At 35.4% G+C, this 19,341-nt stretch overlaps 1 protein-coding gene across 1 annotated transcript in view; it reads left to right on the top strand.

The window, feature by feature from the left end:
- LCLAT1 (lysocardiolipin acyltransferase 1) overlaps nucleotides 1-19,341 on the top strand; it is a 115,340-nt gene that overhangs the window by 33,996 nt on the left and 62,003 nt on the right. The window contains 1 exon segment of the mRNA XM_074288253.1: nucleotides 6,903-7,071. Coding sequence (XP_074144354.1) covers nucleotides 6,907-7,071 — 165 coding nt within the window. The 5' untranslated portion in view covers nucleotides 6,903-6,906.

Genomic DNA, 19,341 nt, shown 5'->3' with positions numbered 1-19,341 from the left:
CATCACCAAGGCTATGAACTGTAGAAAGGAATTGGGCGTTTCAGATTCAGCATAGATAAATGTAAAGACTCTAGCTACATGGGTAGACTTAAAATTTGACAAAATCTGTTGAGGAAACTTGAAAGCAGTCTCAGAAAATATAACATAATATATATAATATATATATAATAAAGTTACATCATATAGATAGATTTCTGAATTGGTCTATTTCGGAAAGCAGTTTGAAATTATACCCCAAAGTATTAAACTGTTTATACCTTTTAATTCAGTGATACAAAGATACTCTGATAGACCTATACTCCAAAGAGATTTTTTAAAAAAGACAAAAAAAAATCTATACAAAAATATTTATAGTAGTATTTTTTGTAATGGCCAGAACTAAAGTGTTGCCCATCAATTGGGAAATGGTTGAACTAATTGTTATATAAATGTAATGGAATACTTTTGTGCTTTAAGAAATGATGAAAGAGACAGGGAAACCTAGAAAAATTTGTGTGAATTCATGCAAAACTAAGTGGGAAGAACCAAGACAACATTGTGAAAATAACTTGAAAAGACTCAAGAACTGATCATAGGGATGATGAGCTAATGAACTAATGTCCAGAAGATCAATAATGAAGAATATTGCTCAATTCCTGACAATGGACTGAAGATAAGGAATAAAACATAGGTTTGGGGGCATGACCAGTGTGTTATTTGGCTTGACTATGTTTGCTACAAGATTTTGTTTTTCTTTTTTTTTTTTTTTAACTGGTTGGTTGTGGAAGGAAGAAGAAAAAATTGCATGTAGGGTAAGCAGTTAAAAAATAAAATAAAATTGTGTAGCAAACAACTTGATTTGACATGGGACCCTAAGGATGAAGAGACTACCTTTCATTAAAAACACTACGTTAAAGTTGGTTTTGCTTTTATAATAAATTGGAGGTTACCACTAGTGTCTCTCAATTTCTATGACTTTTTTGCTGTCCCCAAAGTTTCTGACCAAATTTCTCCCCATTTCTACTAACTTTGTGTCCTTAGATTTTCCATATATGGTTTTACACTTTAGAAAACTGAGACATCCTCACCCTTATTCTGAACAATAATCCACTTTGTTTTCTTTAGTTTCCCGATTACCCATATCTGCTTTAATCTTGTATTCCAAAGTCCAAGCCAAATATTTTTTCAAATCACTGAGCTTTCGATATGTGAATTCAGTCTAAGACACCAGGATGAATTGTAGCAGTCTTTGTTGTTTTTCTTCAAATTACTCTTTGGTGAAAATAAAAATACCTGTCCAGAGAATAATCTTAAACATTTATATCAAAATATAGCTATTATTTTATATCCCCTGGCAAATACAGAATTCTTTTAACTTTTCTATTTCAGTCAGTAGTAATCCAAGGATCATATGCTATACTTAGCAATAAAAATCCCTAAAAACTGTTGTAATATATTTTAGATTTGTAGATTTTAGGGCTGGAAGGGACCTCAGAGGCTGGTCTGGTTCAGTCCTGACATTTTATTATGAGGAAACTGGGACCTAGAGAGGTTAAATGATTTGACTTATATATCACACAGAAAAAAAAAAAAATAGTAGGATTGAGGTTTAAACCCAGGTATTCTGACTTAAAAACCAATCTTTTTCTTTTCTATCGTATCATACTTTTTTATTCTCTAAGAAGCTTTTAAGTTTTACACTCAACCTTGAACTTTTTTCAAATTAAAACAAAATATAATGTATCTTGTACTCTGTCACAAAATTTCCATTTTTATGAAATTTGAATATATTCAAAAGTTGTGATATCCTATGAAATTTGTTAAAAATGGAATTCTTTTTATGTGCCTCAGTGACAAATGATTTTAGTCTTTTCGTATTAACATATTAGGGTAGGGTTTTTTTGTTTTTGTTTTTAACCTATAAATTGAACTTCGGAAAATTCCTAAGATTTGTTTGTTCTCTTAAGAGTTAAACTTCTACTTTTGTTTTAACAGTAGAACATTCCTTATAATGATAAGAGATTCTAACTACAGTTTTCCCTTCCACATTGCAACTTTCCCTATGGTAATTTTGACATATTGAGTATCTGTATAAGAAATTAAATTAGAATTTTTCTTTTAGTTTTATGGAAGCTGATGACCCATGAAGGCTAGAAGATAATACAGAAAAAGTTTAGAAACTCTGAAGTGCATAAAAATAAAGTATTGTATAAGATCAATCCAAATTTTACAATAAGGTACTATAAAAAATACAAAAAATCATATCTATTTTCTAATGCAAAGGGAAGGTAGAAATCTTCCTCATTTTCCAGATTATAGGGGCATTGTGCCCTTAACCCCCATGACATGAAAGAGATAAATGTGGTCTTTAAACTATAAAATGCTTCCAAGCATTGAGAATTCAAGTAAAAATAAAACAAAAACAGTCCTTGCTTTTCAGTATCTTATGTTCTACTTGGAAATGCATTTATATATATATATGCTTGTGTATATGTGTATACACATATGCACATATACATGTACATGTACACACATTTGTATATGCATGTATATTATTATGTATATATAATGCCTTTATGGAGGTGGCATCTGAGCTGAGCTTTCAGGACTCTAAAGAATAAGAATTCCAAGGGAACAGTGAAAAGTCTATCTAAAAAAACTATCTAAAATTTTAGATCATAAAAAAAAGTATGAAGTCACAGACTTAATGCTAAGCTTGGCTCTCCTCCTCCCCAATCCTTGAGTTGTGAAATCAGATAAAAGAATTTACAAAAATAAATGTAACATCTTCAACTGAGTTTTGTGAACCAAATACAGGATTGTTCATATTCTTCTTCACATTCTTGAGAAGTCTTGCTTTTGCTAGTCTGAGGTGCCATGAATTAAAACAAAATAAAGACAAACAAAAACTAGTTTTAATATTGAATTAATAGACAAAATAAAAAAAGATCATAGGATCACATATTCTTCCCCCTCCTCACCAAACGTGAGTTATTAAGTATTTCTAATGGTCTAAGAATAAATTCTAGTTAAGTAGTAGTTTGGCAAAAATGCAACTGTTTTGGAAAGTAACTTGACCTTACTGAGCCAGGGAGATTTAAAATTAAATTAAATGTAAAACAAAAATGATATTTTAGGAATTAATGTTTCCTGTTACCTCAGACCTAAAATTCCATGTTTTTTCTTCTGCTGTGGCAACAAGAATATGGAAACTCAAGACTACCAATAACTTGGAGTTCTGCAATCACATAAGAATCACATTTATAGTAATGTGAGGTTTATGTGTGGCATTATCTGCCCTTAGTGTTTGAAACCTGAATTGTAGCATATTGTTTTTTTTTCATTCCTCATCTTGTTACCCTTGTCTTTTTTTTTTTTTTTTTTAAAGATACATTGTATTGGTTCTTTTTGTCTTAACATTACAGTCATGCCCTTCTCAAGATTAGTAATTCTTTCTTTGTTATTAAAAAAAAAAAAAAAAAAGCATTTAATTGTCCCTTGCTTTTCTTCAGTGAATGAGGAAGTTTATTTGTTCTCTGGAACCTCCATTGATTTTTTAGTTATTCAGAATTTGGCTTCCTTTTGATGATAATTTTAGGTATCTATGGTTGTTATCGTTGTATATATTATTTTTTCAGTTCTGCTTATTTACCTCACATCAAATCATTTAAATCTCTGTCTCTGAATTACTCATCATCATGGTTACCCTTTTCAAAAAAATCATTTATTTTTAACATTAAAATAATTTTTTTGAGTTCCAAATTCTCTCCTTTTTCCCCTGCCTTACCCACTAAAAAGACAAACGTGATATCAATTATGTATGTAAACTTATATAAAACAGTTCTATCATTACACATGTTTAACTTATTGGATTGCTTGCTGTCTTGGGGAGGGTGACAGAAGGAGAAAAATTTGTAGCACAAGGTTTTGCAAAAGTAAATATTGAAGACTTGGAAAAATAAAATACTAACAAATATTTCTATGAACTTACTGCAAAGGAAAACAAATTAAAACAAAAATAAACAGTAAACAAAATATGCTTAAATTCAGAATTCATCAGTTCTTTTCTCAGGAAGTGGACAGCATTTTTCATCAGGGGTCTTTTGGGATTATATTGTCTAGTTATCTTGAGTTAAGCTTTTCACAATTGATCATTCCTACAATGTTGCTGTATACAGTGTTCTCACTACTTCTTCTACTTACTTCACTTTGTGATAATAGTTTATAAGTCTTCCCAGATTTTTTTTAAACCATCTGCTCATCATTTGTTATAGCATAAGACTATTCTGTCATAATAACATTACCAAAACTTGTTCAGCCATTCTTCAATTGATACTTAGTCCTTTAATTTTCAGTTCTTTGCTGCTGTAGCAGCAAATATTAGTAACTACTATAAATATTTTTGTACAAATAGGTCCATTCCCCTTTTCTCTGATCTCTTTGGGATATAGACCTAATAGTGGTATAACTGGGTCAAAGGGAATATACATAGTGGCCCTTTGGCCACAGTTCCAAGAGTCCAGAGTGGACTAGTTCACAGCTCCACCAAGAGTACATTAATTTTCCTGATTTTTCTTCATCCTCTCATTCTCCTTTTCTATTCATTCTAGCCAATTTGATAGGTGTGATGTGGTATATCTGAGTTGTTTTACTCTGTATTTTTTTAATCAGTAGTTAATTTAGAGCATTTTTTCATAGGACTGTACAGGTAGCTTTGATTTTTTTTTTTTTCTGAAAAGAGTTTGTTTATATCCTTTGATCATTTATCAATTAGGGAGTAGCTCTTTATTTTTATAATTTTGATTCAGTTTCTTATAAATCTGAAAAATGAAGTCTTTATCAGAAAAAGTAAAGTTTTTTTCCTCCAGTTTCATGTTTCCCTTTTAATTTTGGCTGTTTGTACAAAGACATTTAAATTTCATATAACCAAAACAATCTATTTTATTTCTCAGAGTCCTTTCTAGTTCTTGTTTGATTATTAACTCTTCCCTTATCTATAGCTCTAACAAGTACATTTTTTCATCCTTCTATAATTTGCTTATGATATATGTCCTTTAGATCTAAATCATTTATTCATTCTGACTTTTTTGATAGAATACCTTGTCATTGATTAATAATTTGACGTGAATTTATTTCCCTGAGATATATAAAGTAGACAGTTTGTATAGTATTAATATACATACATACATATTTACATATAAATACACAAAAGAATACAGTGCAAACTAGTTTGGGAGGGAGGATACTTGTAATTGGAGGGGGAAAAGGAAAGGCTTCATGAAAAAGATTTTATTTAGTATATAGTAAGCTGGGGTTTATTCTTTAGAGCTATGAAAAGAAAAATCATTCCTAGGAACCTAGTTTTCAACCCCTACCAATTCCATAGTTGAACATTTATTGAATTTGCTAATGCCATTGAGCTCTATATAGAAGATTATAACAGTAGAATAATGCAGTGGGGTCAAACTTTAATAAAAAAAGAGAACCATAAAACTATATTTAAGGATCCCGGAATTACACACTGGCCTAGAAAACCACATATTGATATTGTCTATTTTCTACTGAATTTTCATTTATTTTGTTAAATATTTCCCTATTAATATTTTAATCTGGCTGGGGTGGGGCAGCACTACGAATATTGCAGGCTTCTACAATTTGGTCTGCTTCATATTTGATACCTCTGGTATACTAGATAAGAGGCCTTGGCATCAGGCAACCTAGATTCACATCCCATTAATTACTCTTAGGGTTTTTATACTATCTGCTTCATTGGGTGGTTGTAATGTAATATCCTTTGTAATGACAAGATAAGACATGTACTACATGTAAATATATGCATATATACTACATATACATGTATTATAGAATATATGCCTTCATGTGTGTGTGTATACACACACACACACACACACACACACACACACACATAGAAATAGAGTGTGCTCACACTTGTGAGAAATACAAAGTGCTTTTAGAGTTCTAAGTGGGGAAATTGTTGAGATGTGTAGAAACAGGATGTGAATTGTGAAATCATTGAAGATTGCTTACTGGCATCAAAGCCTGTTAGAATTATGTGAAAATTAAGTCCTGTTTATTTTTTATTTTTTTTTTTTTAGCTTTTTTTTTTTTTTCCTAGCTCCTTCGGACTATACAAGATTCAAAATATGTTATGATTTTGCTTGATTAAAGAAGAATTGCTCACCCTTACAAGTAATGAATGGCAAAAAGAAAAGGGAGAAAGGAAGCAGTATCTTTGCTCAATCACAGACCCTGGGAAAAGAAATCTCTAAAAACTGGAATTAATTAGTAACTAATAACCTTATCTTCTTCTGAATACTAAACACCTGCTGTAAAAAGCTTAAAATAAAAAGTGCTTCTGATCTTTGTTTTTTTTTTTCTTATAAAGAACTCAGTGATTTTATTGCATTAATAAAGTGTTTTATCTTTTCTATTATAAAATGTTGTGCCTTACTTTAATGCTCTTTGAAGAAATGAAGATACTGTTGATAATGTATGCAGTATTCATTAGCTCTACCATCCAAGTAATAGAAATGTTTAGTGAAAATATTTGTCTTACATGGTTTGATACAAATCCATGTCATGACAGACATTTCTGGTGCTAAATGGTTATAGACTTTTTTGAACAGGGAATTACTGTGGAAGTAATCTAGTCAGATTTAAATACATTAAGGGATTGGAGCAAGGCATTTTGGTAACCTATCCATATTAGAATTTGGGTTTTCTGGCTTACGTAGAGTTCTTTCTATTCCACCACATCACCTATAATTATTCTTAAATGATTTGAGTAACATCATTCATACTTGGGCAGTGATCAAAGAGTAGAGCATACAAATTAGTTTGAAGGTGAGATTAGAGAGATTAAAAATATGTTAACAAAATATATTGATTTTAATGTCTTTCAGAGCCATGTTGTCATTGAAGGGGATATACTTTATGATTGCACTCTTTTTGGGAAGCTTTTTTGGAAGTATTTTCATGTTGGCTCCTTGTTTACCTTTGATGTTTATAAAGCCATCCTTTTATCGTCGGATCAACAATCGCCTCGTAGCAACCTGGCTCACACTTCCAGTGGTAAGTTAATCATCAGAGAAAGAGATTAAAATGATTAGCATTTTCAATAATAAGTTTAAGAGTTCTGGTTTTTAGTCATGTAAATTTTTAAGATAAAATTTATATAATGATAAATTTATGTTATGAGAAGCAGCATGGTATAATATAAATAATCTGCCATAAAGCTAGGAAGATTTGGGTTTAGATTCTCTTTTTGACACATATGGGCTATTTGACCTTGGCAGATCAGTTTAATTTCCCAGTGCTTTAGGCTGGTGGTTTCAAACTCAAATAGAAATGAAGGCCACCAACTTGTACCTAAGGATTGCTGGGGCCACATATTGATTTAGAAAACAAAATATTAACATTTATCACAGCTCTGTCATATTTTTATTTTGTTAAATATTTCCCACCCACATTTTAATCTGGTTCTAAGGTTGTTTTGGGGAGTATTGCTGCTATACTGTGTTTTTAACACTTTCATTCTAGATAAGCCTCTGTAAGTCTACAAGTTGCAGAAAAGGTCCTGACCTTAATCAATGGGGAAAGTTTTACCAATGAAAGTTCCATACACAAGTGGAAACAAGCCCAACTCCTATTCCTTTGAAAAACAAGTTGAAATTTTTATTTGAAGGAAAATTCATATGTATGTATTATTCAGGCCTGGAATATACTCTTATAGTTTGAGAAATGTGATTAGACTATAGTCTTATATGCCATGTCTTCCTTTATTTTACAGCTTGAAAAGTGGAGAAACTAAAAAGGGGAAGGTAGCACAGAAACAAGAGATAGCATCAGTTTGCTAGTCCTGGAGTGAATGAAAATAATGAGCTGCATAGTCATATAACTTACTTGTATTTATTTTATATGAGTCATGTTTCAGGTATTAAGAGACTTCAGAAATCTCATGACATAACTTAAATCACTTTAGGAATTAAAGGGAAAAATGAAAACCAAATAGAAAAAAATTATATCTTTTTAAAAAATATTAAAATATTGAGTTGTATTGAAGTTAAAAATTGCTACAGTGATCCTTTTCATTACTCTTTCTTAAGTTTTTTATTACTCCTTTAATGTCAAGAGGTAGAAAAATGGATCTTGTATCTGATTGTTCATTTACTTTAACTCTATTTGATTTACTTAATTCATTCTGATGATAAAATTTAGGAACTTCTGAAAATTTTTACCTACTTGGTGTTAGTTTTTAAAGTCTGTATTGAGTGTCTACATGTGTAAAATCAGTTTAACCTCAACTAATTTCTGGGTTTCTCAGTTTATATAACTATTTTCTGTACCATATTACCACTCTCTCTGACCCTGCTAGTAAACACAGTCCTTTGAAACTATCACAGCAAAGTGAGTCCTCTCCCAGTACTTTACCAGAGTGATTGCTTTTTCAAAAACAACCAGAATTCTCTTTTGGAATATTTAAAGATAGTTTAAGGGTTCAGTGAAACCATCTTAGTATGAAAAGACTAGAGTCTGTTCTTTAGTAAAGTCTTTATATAGTAATAGTATATATACTATAGTATTTTTGCTGGTCAGCTAGGTGTCACTCAACCTTCCTTATCTTCAGAGTAGTAAAAGGTTGAATCATATTGCCATAGTACATTCCAAATATAAAGACCACAGAGTGTAATGGAAAGAACAAGAGATTTTAAATCAAGAGTACCTGGATTTTAGATCTAATAAGATGTTGGGGAAGCCATGGAACCTCTGAATCTTAACTTCTTTATGTGCAAAATGAAGCTCTTTTAATTTCATTCTAGTTATAAATCATATGATAAACTATGAGAATGATTAGTATATCTTCCAGATATAATAAATTGTCCAGAGCTATATCTAACTCTATAGGTTATCTGTTGGATTATCTGTCAGTCTCATCCCATGTCATACATTTCTCTGGTGTCCTCCCATAGTCTACTTTTTCCATATAGTTCTTGGTTAAATATGTATTCATAGCCACCATGTTTCCATCCACTGACCCTTTGGGTCTCTCTTAACTTCAGATTTTCAGAGATTTGTATTCCAGGATTCATAGCCATACCTGGAGAATATTACTGTTTAAATATTAATGGGAGAATATTGCTGTTTAAAAGATGGGCCTTTGACTTTAGGAAAAGTTTAGAGTTTTTAAAAAACCATTATATATTTTCTCAAAAGCAACTCATCTTGTTTTTCTAATGTTGAATTTGGGATTTAGTTCATTACCTATTTGTTGTGGCTATTAACGATCCATGTAGACTATGTTGATAGATTAGTTTTATCCCTTAATAATAATATTAATTATAATAGCTAGCATTTGTAAGGCACCTGCTATGTGCCAAACATTGGGCTAAAAATTTTAAAATATTAACTTCCTTTGATGCTCACAACAACCCTTAAGAGTGGGTGCTACTTTTATCTCCATTTTACAGTTCAGGCAACTGAAGCAAACAAAGGTTAAATGACTTGCCCAATCATTCAACAATAAATATCTAAGGCTAGATTTGAACTCCTCTTTCTAATTCTAGGCTTAGTGCTTTTTCTACTATGCCATCCAATTCCATATCTGTATAGGATAAATAATTATATTAGATAGGTAATTGTCTGCAAAGGACAGGAGCTTTGGAGAAATATACTTAAGGCTCAGTATGATTGATTTAGTCCTACAAGTAGTTGTTAACTCAGTGGAATTGATAATACAATGGTTACCTAGTTTGGCACGTGAGTTCTCTAGTTCAGTATTGATGAGAGAAAGGAAAGGGGGAACCCTGTTGGTCGGCGTAAAGATAGTAAGATAATCCCATGAGGCGCAGTGTCCCCTGTAAATGAATTTACAAGCCCGAAAAGTTCAGTTAGAAAGATGCCAGGGCCAAAGGTGGCCACTGGGCGGGCAGGAACCCTTACATGGCCAGAAGGATACCATGTTTGGGCGGAAGGGCTCCTGCACAGAGAGAGCTCCAGCTTGGCTCTTTTATACCTAAAAGGAGATTGTGGATGGTTCTAAGTTCTTGGTGGGCTTTTCAGATAAGGAAGAAACTGTTTGTGGGGGCTGAGAAAACCCAAGCCAGCTCAGATCTGGTGGGGACTGGGCCCGAATATTCAGCCATGGGGATTGGGAAATCAGAAAGGAATCTTAAAGGGACCCCAACCCCTATCATTTCCCCTCTTAAACAGTTGAGACTTAAATTCATTTAAGAAAAAAATTTGGGGCAGTGTCCTTCATTTAAGGCAAGGTTGAAGATTTTCTCCAAAGATCTTCAGAGGAGTGGGGTCCCCTCGTCTTGTTCCCCCCTCAAACCATCACCTCCAGATATATGTTGGAAAAGGGACGTCGATTTCCTCTTAACTGCTTCTAGCTGACAAGAGTCATAGAGACTTGGGGTTTCATGCCAGGAGGTGAGGCATGAAGTATGGGGGATGGCAGCAGGACATTGAGGGGGTGTCCCAGTCAGTTGTCCCCAGTCAATGTTTTCCAGGCTGAAGGCCAGCTGAGAATCCAAAGTATGTAGCCTAGAGAAAACAGATCTCGGGAACAGATTAAAAGTGGGGTGTCATCCAGGATGGAGTGGTGACATTCAGGAGAATGGGGCCTTTAACTAATGGCCCATCTAACTATCAAAAAGAAATAGGAGAAAATGCTGAAAGAAAAGATTATTTGTAGCCTATCTTCTTTCAACCTTAATTTCCAGGAAAGCTAATTTCTCCTGGGGTTGGGATTAAAGGGTGTGAACTCAGTCAGGGGAGGCAAGAGCCCTTGATACCTAGTAGATTTAATGAACCACTGCTCTTTTGTAAGGCAGGGTCTAAGGATGGATGTATCCCCAAGTTGTCAGGGCTGTAGATCAAGATAAGAATGCAGTTTAAGGTCTTGGAAATATTGGAAAAAAAAAAAACAAATCTGTGCTGTTTTTCTTGAAGAAAGTTGGTTATTCAATAAGCAAAGATCCTGAATCTTTTCCTTCCTAGTTTCCCCACTCTTTCACCCACAGAGGGGGTGCACAGTATCAGCATAGCCTACTCGGCTTACTGGCCCCTGAGGTGTTCGGGCTGTCCTGAGATAAAAGGGAAGCAGGGCCAGACCTCAAATTCCTACCAGGGAGCAGGACACTGGGGGGCCAGGTCAACCCTTGTGGTGTTCTTTGGTGGTGAGAAGGCAGCTCCTCCTACTTGAATTCAGGGCAGAGACTGGAGTCTTCTAAGGCTTATGTCTAGAAGAGATTTGCATTAAAAGGGCACCTCTGCTTCTTTCTGAGTGTCTGGAGGCAGGAGTTGCCATGAGAAGAGAACTGAGAGTCTCAGGTTAGCGAGATAAAAGGAAACCAACAGGTGTTAGAAATTGGTTTTGGTCTTACAGATATCTATTAATTGTCCAGTGGCAGACAGATGACCAGGCTAAATACTTATTTGGCCAAGCATTTAGGATACAATGATTACATATAATCAGGCTGAAAACAGCAAGGTATGACATAATTGAATTGCATTAACAATTTCTATTGACTATTGCTCTGATCTTAGTATCAATTACATGAAGAAAAAATGCAAGAACATAAATTCTAAACAAATATTTATCATAACCTTATATTGATAACAGTAAGGAATTTGTCCCAATAAGTTCATATCCAAGTAGATGTTTTATAAGATGTTTTATAAGTGAACATAATTCATACAAGTCAGTTTGCTTTTAAAATATCCAATGCAAATACAATAATATACAGAAGGTCTAATTGCACATAAGAGAATTCAAGAAGTTAGCAGTTAAACTTTTAGAAATAAATCCTACCAAAGTATGGATGGCATTCATAGAAACCCAGGCTAAGTTTGATTATTGCTCTTTCCCAACCTTGTTTGCTTCAAAGGGGCTAAATTTGTTGAGTCTGTCTTAACAGCAGGGAAGCCCTGTGAAGGTAGGTAGAGATAGATTAGTTAATCTGTTCAGTGGAGTTTGAGAGGCAGTAACCGGATCCCAACTCTATAGCTTTCATTCCCTTTAGGCCTCCCTAAGAGAGAGAGAGAGATACGACAAAAACTTTTTATTTTGTTGTCTCTATTCCGCAGAGATATATTGCAAATATATCCAGCTGAGCGTGTGACCTCCAAGACAGCATCAATCAAGTCCTGGGAAATTGAGCTGTCCACCTCGCTAATAGAGGGTGGGGGTTTGTGTTACTTCATGAACAGTAAATCGGGAAGACTGAAATAGAGGCAAGAGCAATATGGGAGTAGGTCTCTAGAGAAATGACATAATCAATGGAAACAGCATCTTGATAAGAGATTCCTATAGGTTGGGATGGGAGAGACATTCTGCTATTCTGAAACATAAAATCTTATCAAGTATTCTGAACTAAGAGTTCTATGCAGAACTAAGAGGCAGGAAAACTGAGGCAGGACTGAGTCAGAGATGTGTCTAGAATGTGGACAGGTAAAAGCTTTTACTTTTCTAAATTCTTGCAGCCTCTTATCTCTAGAGACAGAGAGTGAGACAAAAGGAGACCCTTTTGTCAACTGCAGCAATTCGTAAAGAATTGTGCCCGAGCATAGAGCTCTAACAACGACCCAAGCCTGAAGTGGCTTGGATGTCCACTGCAAAATAGGAAAAGAAAAAAAAAAATCTTTTACCTTGTCCAGAATTAGGGAAACTGAGTCAGGACAATAATAAACCAGACTAAAACTAGAAAATGCAAGGACTTGTGGAAAGGACCCGATAATCCCAGAATTATTAGCATAGAACAGCACTCCTTATTCAGAGAGACACACAAGCCTCCCTGTTCGAATCTCTGCAGTTGGGGGGCATCTCAGCCCGAGATGGACAGTCTTTAGTCATTTGTGCATTTAACTCAGCCTCTGCTGTGTAGCAGTGCTCAAGGCTGTCCTGCTGCCCATAAGAGGGCACCCCAAGGAGAGGGAAAAAATGGGAGTGAGAACTCCATTCTCTCTTTCTCTCTGGGGCAGGACAGATTTCTGAGTAAATTATGCAATTAGACCAAGACAGGCCACCCCAAACCATTAGGGTCCTGATATTGAAATGCTGAAGTAATAATTAAGGAACTGGGGTAACAGGAGGGGAAAAACAGATCAGAGAGGCTGCTAGTCCTTGGACAGGTGTCTGATTTTTGTTTTTTTTTTTTTAAAAGAATAATCCCAAAAGACTGAATAAGGGATTTCAGAATTAAAATATAACTCAGCAAATCATAGTCTAGTAAATTTTAAGCAAAGAGTAAAATAGTTTCCAATTCAGCCTGAACTTAATGAAATAATACATCAGTTTTTCCTAATTTCCTGACCAGCTGAAATCTCAGTTTCCTTCCTCCCCTGTTTACAGAAATTATCAAATCATACATAATAGACTAGCAAATTTCCAGCAATAGTTAAATAGTTTTATGCAGCAATAGTTAACCAGTTTATAGATCAATTAATTTGAAGGAGGGTCTATCTCAGAACCTTCTCTGTGGAAGGTGGGTGTGGAGAAATCCCTCTTGACCCCTCCCTACTCTGTTAGAAGAGGCAGGGGGAGGGGAAGGCAGCTAGCACTTATGCAGAGAATAGTGGTTGAGTCGAAGACAATACATCCTACAGCACAGGGTGTGAGGACGTTTGGAGTATTTACAAAAGTCAGACCCTAATTGGAGATATGGGACTCCTGAAAAGAAAGTTGGGGGTTGGGTGAGTAGAGAGAGAGATTGGAACTCTACATAGAATTCAGGTGTTAATTTAGCCATTCTCTAAAAGGCAGCTTGAGGGAAAATCTATTCATATTCTATATCCCTGGGCTTTTTGGACTGAAATGCCAGAAGTTGAGGCAAGAAAGAGATCAGCTTAAGGAAACTGGGGGAGTAAAAAAAGAGAACATCAGAACAGAAAGATTCTAGAGAGGTGCCAAATTAAAAGTAGTTAAGTGTTTTTAAAAAATAGTTTCAATCTCTCTTTTAATTCACACCTGCCTGCCTGCAGTCAGGAGATGAGAGAAAAAAAGGAGAAAACAAAAGAAACTATTCTCACTCTCTTAACAATTTACCTTGATTCGGAATTTTATTCCCCATCCAAAATTACAAAGATCTCCTTTCTGAAGTTCTAGACTGGCTGGGACTAGAACTAGAAAGGGAATCTTTTAATTATTAGCAGGGGCATAGAATGCTAATCAAGAAAAATAGGAGTGTGCTAGGAGCTAAAAGTCCTGGACTGAGAGAAAGAAGTCAGGAATTCTCACCTGCAAGGTTACTGAGACAGAGAAAGGCTTGAGCAGTTTAAATTCTCTGTCTAGGCTTTATCTGTCCTAGAGCAGGTAAGTGTGCCCTGGGGCTTAGAAAAAAAAATGGGCAGTTTTAAAATCCTATATCCAGCCTAGAGAGCATGGTCTAATGCAGGATGACTAAATCAGATAAACCGAGTCTAGTTTTAAAGTGTATGGGATAAGCTAGTTCTCTGAGAGGGCTGAAAGCCTGGCTCCTTTAAGAGCCAGGTAAAAACTATAGGAGGAGTGTTCAGAGTTGCGGCAAAGTACCTTTTTAAAAGTCAGTAGGAGACTTTTCTAGAGATCTTGAAAAGAGTCCCCAAATCTCCCCACTGTACTCCAAGAAGGGGACAGGATGGAAGCATTTAAATGGCAGGTTGCCAAGCCACATGGGAGAGATTGGAAAAGAGAGAGGATGGGGGAAGGGAGAGATGTTATCTTACCCAGTACTTCTCCTGTGGCAAAGGTAAAGGCTCACTCCGTAGGGTAGAGATACATCTCCAAGTTCACCCCGATCCAGACTTTTTCTCCTTGTGGCTACAGCCTGACCACTACGGTGGAGTGCAAGAGGGGCTCAAACACAGATTTCTCCCCCAAAAGAGATCAAGGAGACTGCTGGCCTGGGACTCCGGAGGGATCCTCAGAATGAACAGCTATGTGGTGGGGGGAGGGGTGAAGAAGACACTTTCTCCCCAGTGTCTGGGAGTTCTGGCCTGAGGGCAGGCTTTTCTGGCGAGATAAAGGGATTAGAAATGCCTTGGAAAAGAAGGTCTTTTGTCTCTGGAAGAAGCCTTTAGAGACTAGAGTGAGACAAAAGGAGGACTTTTTTGCCTGAAAAGCAAGTAATCTCCACTGGAGACTCAAAACCTAGCTCAAACCTGGTCTGGGTGCCCTATGTTTTAGAGATAGAGTGAGACGAGGGTAGGAACACAGATATTCTTCCCAAAGCTATGCGAACTGCTAAGGACGAAGATTGGTTCTGAGAGACCTGAAAAGGTTAAGGTTAGTTTTCAGGGTAACAATTTTTGGGGTCCCCGTATACGGCCACCAAATGATGAGAGAAAGGAAAGGTGGAACCCTGTTGGTCGGCCAAAGATAGTAAGATAATCCCATGAGGTGCAGTGTCCCCTGTAAATGAATTTACAGGCCTGAAAACCTAGATTGATAAATAAAAGGTTTATGTAGAAATTTGGAAGTAAAGTTCAGTTAGAAAGATGCCAGGGGCGGCAGGAACCCTTACATGGCCAGAAGGATACCATGTTTGGGGGGAAGGGCTCCTGCACAGAGAGAGCTCCAGCTTGGCTCTTTTATACCTAAAAGGAGATTGTGGGCGGTTCCAAGTTCTTGGCGGGCTTTTCAGATAAGGAAGAAACTGTTTGTAGGGGCTGAGAAAACCCAAGCCAGCTCAGATCTGGTGGGGGCTAGGCCCAAATATTCAGCCATGGGGGTTGGGAAATCAGAAAGGAATCTTAAAGGGACCTCAACCCCTATCAGTATGATTGATTTAATCTTATAATAAATAATGTTTCTCTAGTGATATAATGATTGGTTTGTACTCAATATACTGTAATGATGTAATTGTAATAGAGCATATAAACTGGGGACAAACTCAGCCAAGAGAGACTTCAAGATAGAAACCCTAGTGGTGACTGTCCTGCATTCCTCCACTGAAACTAAGACCCATTTTGGAGGGCCTTCAGAAAGCTAGCAGAGCTGCAGGCAAGGAAACAGATGAGGGAGACAATAAAGGTTTTTGGACTTTATCTGTGACTATTCTCATGGTAATTACTCTGCTGAAACTGGCAAGACCTCCAGAAAGCTAACCAGAACAATTATCCATACAATTGTGTATCAAAGTCCAAATAATAGATGCCTGTTATGCTATATGCAGAAATCTTTTGAATGACTATGGATCTCATTCAGAAGGCTCTGCAGTATTTCAGGGCTTGGTGCAATCAATACAATATCTTCAGACAAGACATCTGAACCCTTTCCTAGAGAAATCACTCTAGTTTTGAACTCTGCACACAGTGCATGGCCAGTGTTCTCACAAGAGCTTTCTTCTTGAAGACATCTCTTTATACTCAAAGACAACTTCTTGTTGCACAAGAATTTTGCACAAGCTTTTACACCCTCTACATTTTTTACTCCTATGATTGCTGTGTTTTTCAGCATTTTTTTTTCTTCTTTCCCAAATCCTTTCTTTGTACTAATGTCACTGAATATCAGTAATTCAGTAAGCATATATTGTCTGTTATGTGACAAGTACTTTGCTAGGTTCTAGGGATTAGTTAAAATAAAAATCAAACATAACTTTCAAGATGTTTATATTTTATAGGAAGTATTACCATATTGGTATGTAAAATATATATAAAATAAATTTAGGGGTTGGCATTAGTAGCTGTGGTAATCAGGAAAGACCTCATAGAGGAATAGTTTTTCGAGCTGAGCTCTGAAGGTAACTTGGGGATTCCTAGAAGCAGAGTATGAAAATACAGTTTGATTGAATTTGGAAATCTTGAGTTCTTCTCAGAATGCCTCAGCTTTCCTATCTTCTATAACATGTTTGTATATAAGCTGTACTTATCTTTATGGCAGTCTTCATTTCTCATGTTCTTTTTCTTCATTATTATCATCATCATTACTTATGTTCTTCATCAGCACTGCAATTAAGATTAAGGATCCTATGAAGTAGTATTTCACATTGCCTTTGGATATGTGAGAAAACCAACTGTGTTTTGGCATAAGGCAAATATGCCTTTATTTTTTTCAAGAAGACTTTTGAACCATTCGAACCATTCTTCTACTTAGGTGCATTTTTTCTTTTTAATTTTAATCTGTTTGGTTTCATTTGTGGCCAGCAGTACATTTATTAAATATTTATTATGTGCCAGGCACTATGCTAGGTGCTGGGAATCTTATGCTTAATTTTATTGGATACAACGTTTTTGGCCACAATCCTAGTTCTTTTGATGTTTAATATGTAGGATATCAAGCCCTGCACTCTTTTATTATAATCACTAATAGATCTTGAGTAATTCTAATTGTAGCTCCAGCATAGTTGAATTGGTGGTTGTTGCTGCTACTGCTGTTGTTGCTTCTTAAAAAGTTTCTTTTTTTTTTTTTTTTCTCCAAAGTTAGTGATGTTCCTATAGATTTTTTATGTAGGATCTCTTTTAGGTGGTGATTGGTGATTTTTTTTTTTTTTTTCTATGTCTACTTTTCCCTCTTGTTCTAACCCTTCAGGATGAATTTTATTTATTTATTTATTTATTTTTGTCCTAATTGCCTTATTTGTTTTTAACCTACTCTGTGTTTGCCCTGTTTTGTCTTGTTTGTGGGGAGAATATGTAGAGCTTGGATTTTCTGGCCTATTATCTCATCTCCCCTGAATTCTTTCCCTGGGCATTTTGTCTGTCTCTTTCCCTAGCTAGGAATGCTTTCCCTTCTACCCTGTGATTGTTGATTCCTAGGCTTCCTTTAAATTCCAGTTAAAATAACATATTCTACAGGAAGCCTTTTTCAACCCTTTTTATTAATTCTAGTGCCTTTCCTCTGTTATTTCTTGTTTATCTTATATTTATCTTGCTTTGTGTTTTTTGTTTCCACGTTGTCTCCTCCTCTTCCTCATTGTAAGTTTCTTGAGGAGGGACTTTTTTTATATCTCCAGCACCTAGTATAGGTGTTTAATAAATGTTTATTGAATGATTGTCCATACCTGTTATGGGCCCTAGCTATTTCATAATCTCTCCCTTCTTATAACCAGTTGAGTTCTAATTCCACCTGATATATTCCTGTATACCATGTCTTAAAATACATAAAAATCCTGGTTGGAGTTATGATGTATCTTACAACCATGTTAGTACCATTGTCTGTTCTGCTTGAAAATAGAAAACACACAATGAATAGGTAGATAAAGATGGTAAGAAATGAAATATATGCCTTTTAACTTCATCATATAAAAAGAATGATAAAATAGCAATCTGGGAAAGGGGGCTCTAAATAGTATTTAATCAGACTTAATGTCTCCTGGCTTAGCAGGAGACTCAGAGGATTCCACTACATAACAAGAAGGTTAATAGAGTAAATATTTTTGTCTGGTTCAGCTTCTGTCTTAATCTAAAGGAAGAAATTTTGTGTAAAGTTTCTATGAGTGTTCTGTCTGAACCAAAGAATTCTTCTATCCTGATAGTACTTCTGTGATCAAAAATCACTTAAACCTTTATGCCTTAGCTTCTTTATCTGTAAAATAAGAGGTTAGAATCAGGGACCTCTAAGTTCCCTTCCAATTCTAAATCTATGATCTTATGAAGATGATCAAATGAAGAAAAAAACAGTATTCCTAGTTCTTTAAGAACTGCACTCTCCTAACTCCAACCTGTTGAGGTGTGAGAAATGGGGATTGAGAGATCCCCTGACAGGAATGAGGTCCCCTAGCTGGTAGAAGGCTTTGCAAAAAAATTCTCAAATCCGAATGAATATAGGCGTGAGGTTTGTGGCAAAAAAATGGTTTCATTACATCAAGAAAACAACTTTCTTAGCAGACAAAATCCTGTTAGGATTATTTGCAAAGGTCTGGGCACACAGCTTTTGGTTATATTGGTTTTTTCTTTTGGTCCCAAACCAGGGAGCATTTTTTTCAGTCCAATAGAAAGTAGTGATTTTGCCCCATGTCAAGATCTCCAATTGAATGGGATTCCTATCTGGGATTTTTCCCTATGAACTGGAGGTTCCAGAGATTGGAAAGGTTTTGAGATCTTTTGGCTTTCTTTAACCTAGGATCTCCCTTTCCCGCCATGATCTTAGTTTACATCAGATAGATTCTGATTATCATGGCAGTTTTTCCCTGTGGAGCAAATACTGAGATGCACCTCCTATTTCTAGGATGGGATAGAGGTAGGACAGTGCAGGTGCAGTGTTAAATTCATACTTTTCAAGCAATCACTTTGTTGGTTAGCTTTAGTTTACTATTTTGCTTTGTTCAGTGATGGAGAGATTAGTTTCATTTAATATAAGGAGAGAAGATTTCTTTTTTTTTTTTTTTTTTAAAAGAAATAAATCATTTTTATCCCCCTGTA

The sequence above is a fragment of the Sminthopsis crassicaudata genome, chromosome 2 (assembly GCF_048593235.1).
Source record: "Sminthopsis crassicaudata isolate SCR6 chromosome 2, ASM4859323v1, whole genome shotgun sequence".
Lineage (NCBI taxonomy): Eukaryota > Metazoa > Chordata > Mammalia > Dasyuromorphia > Dasyuridae > Sminthopsis > Sminthopsis crassicaudata.
Note: the sequence above shows the minus strand (reverse complement) of the source record. Positions and strands in the feature narration are given on the sequence as shown.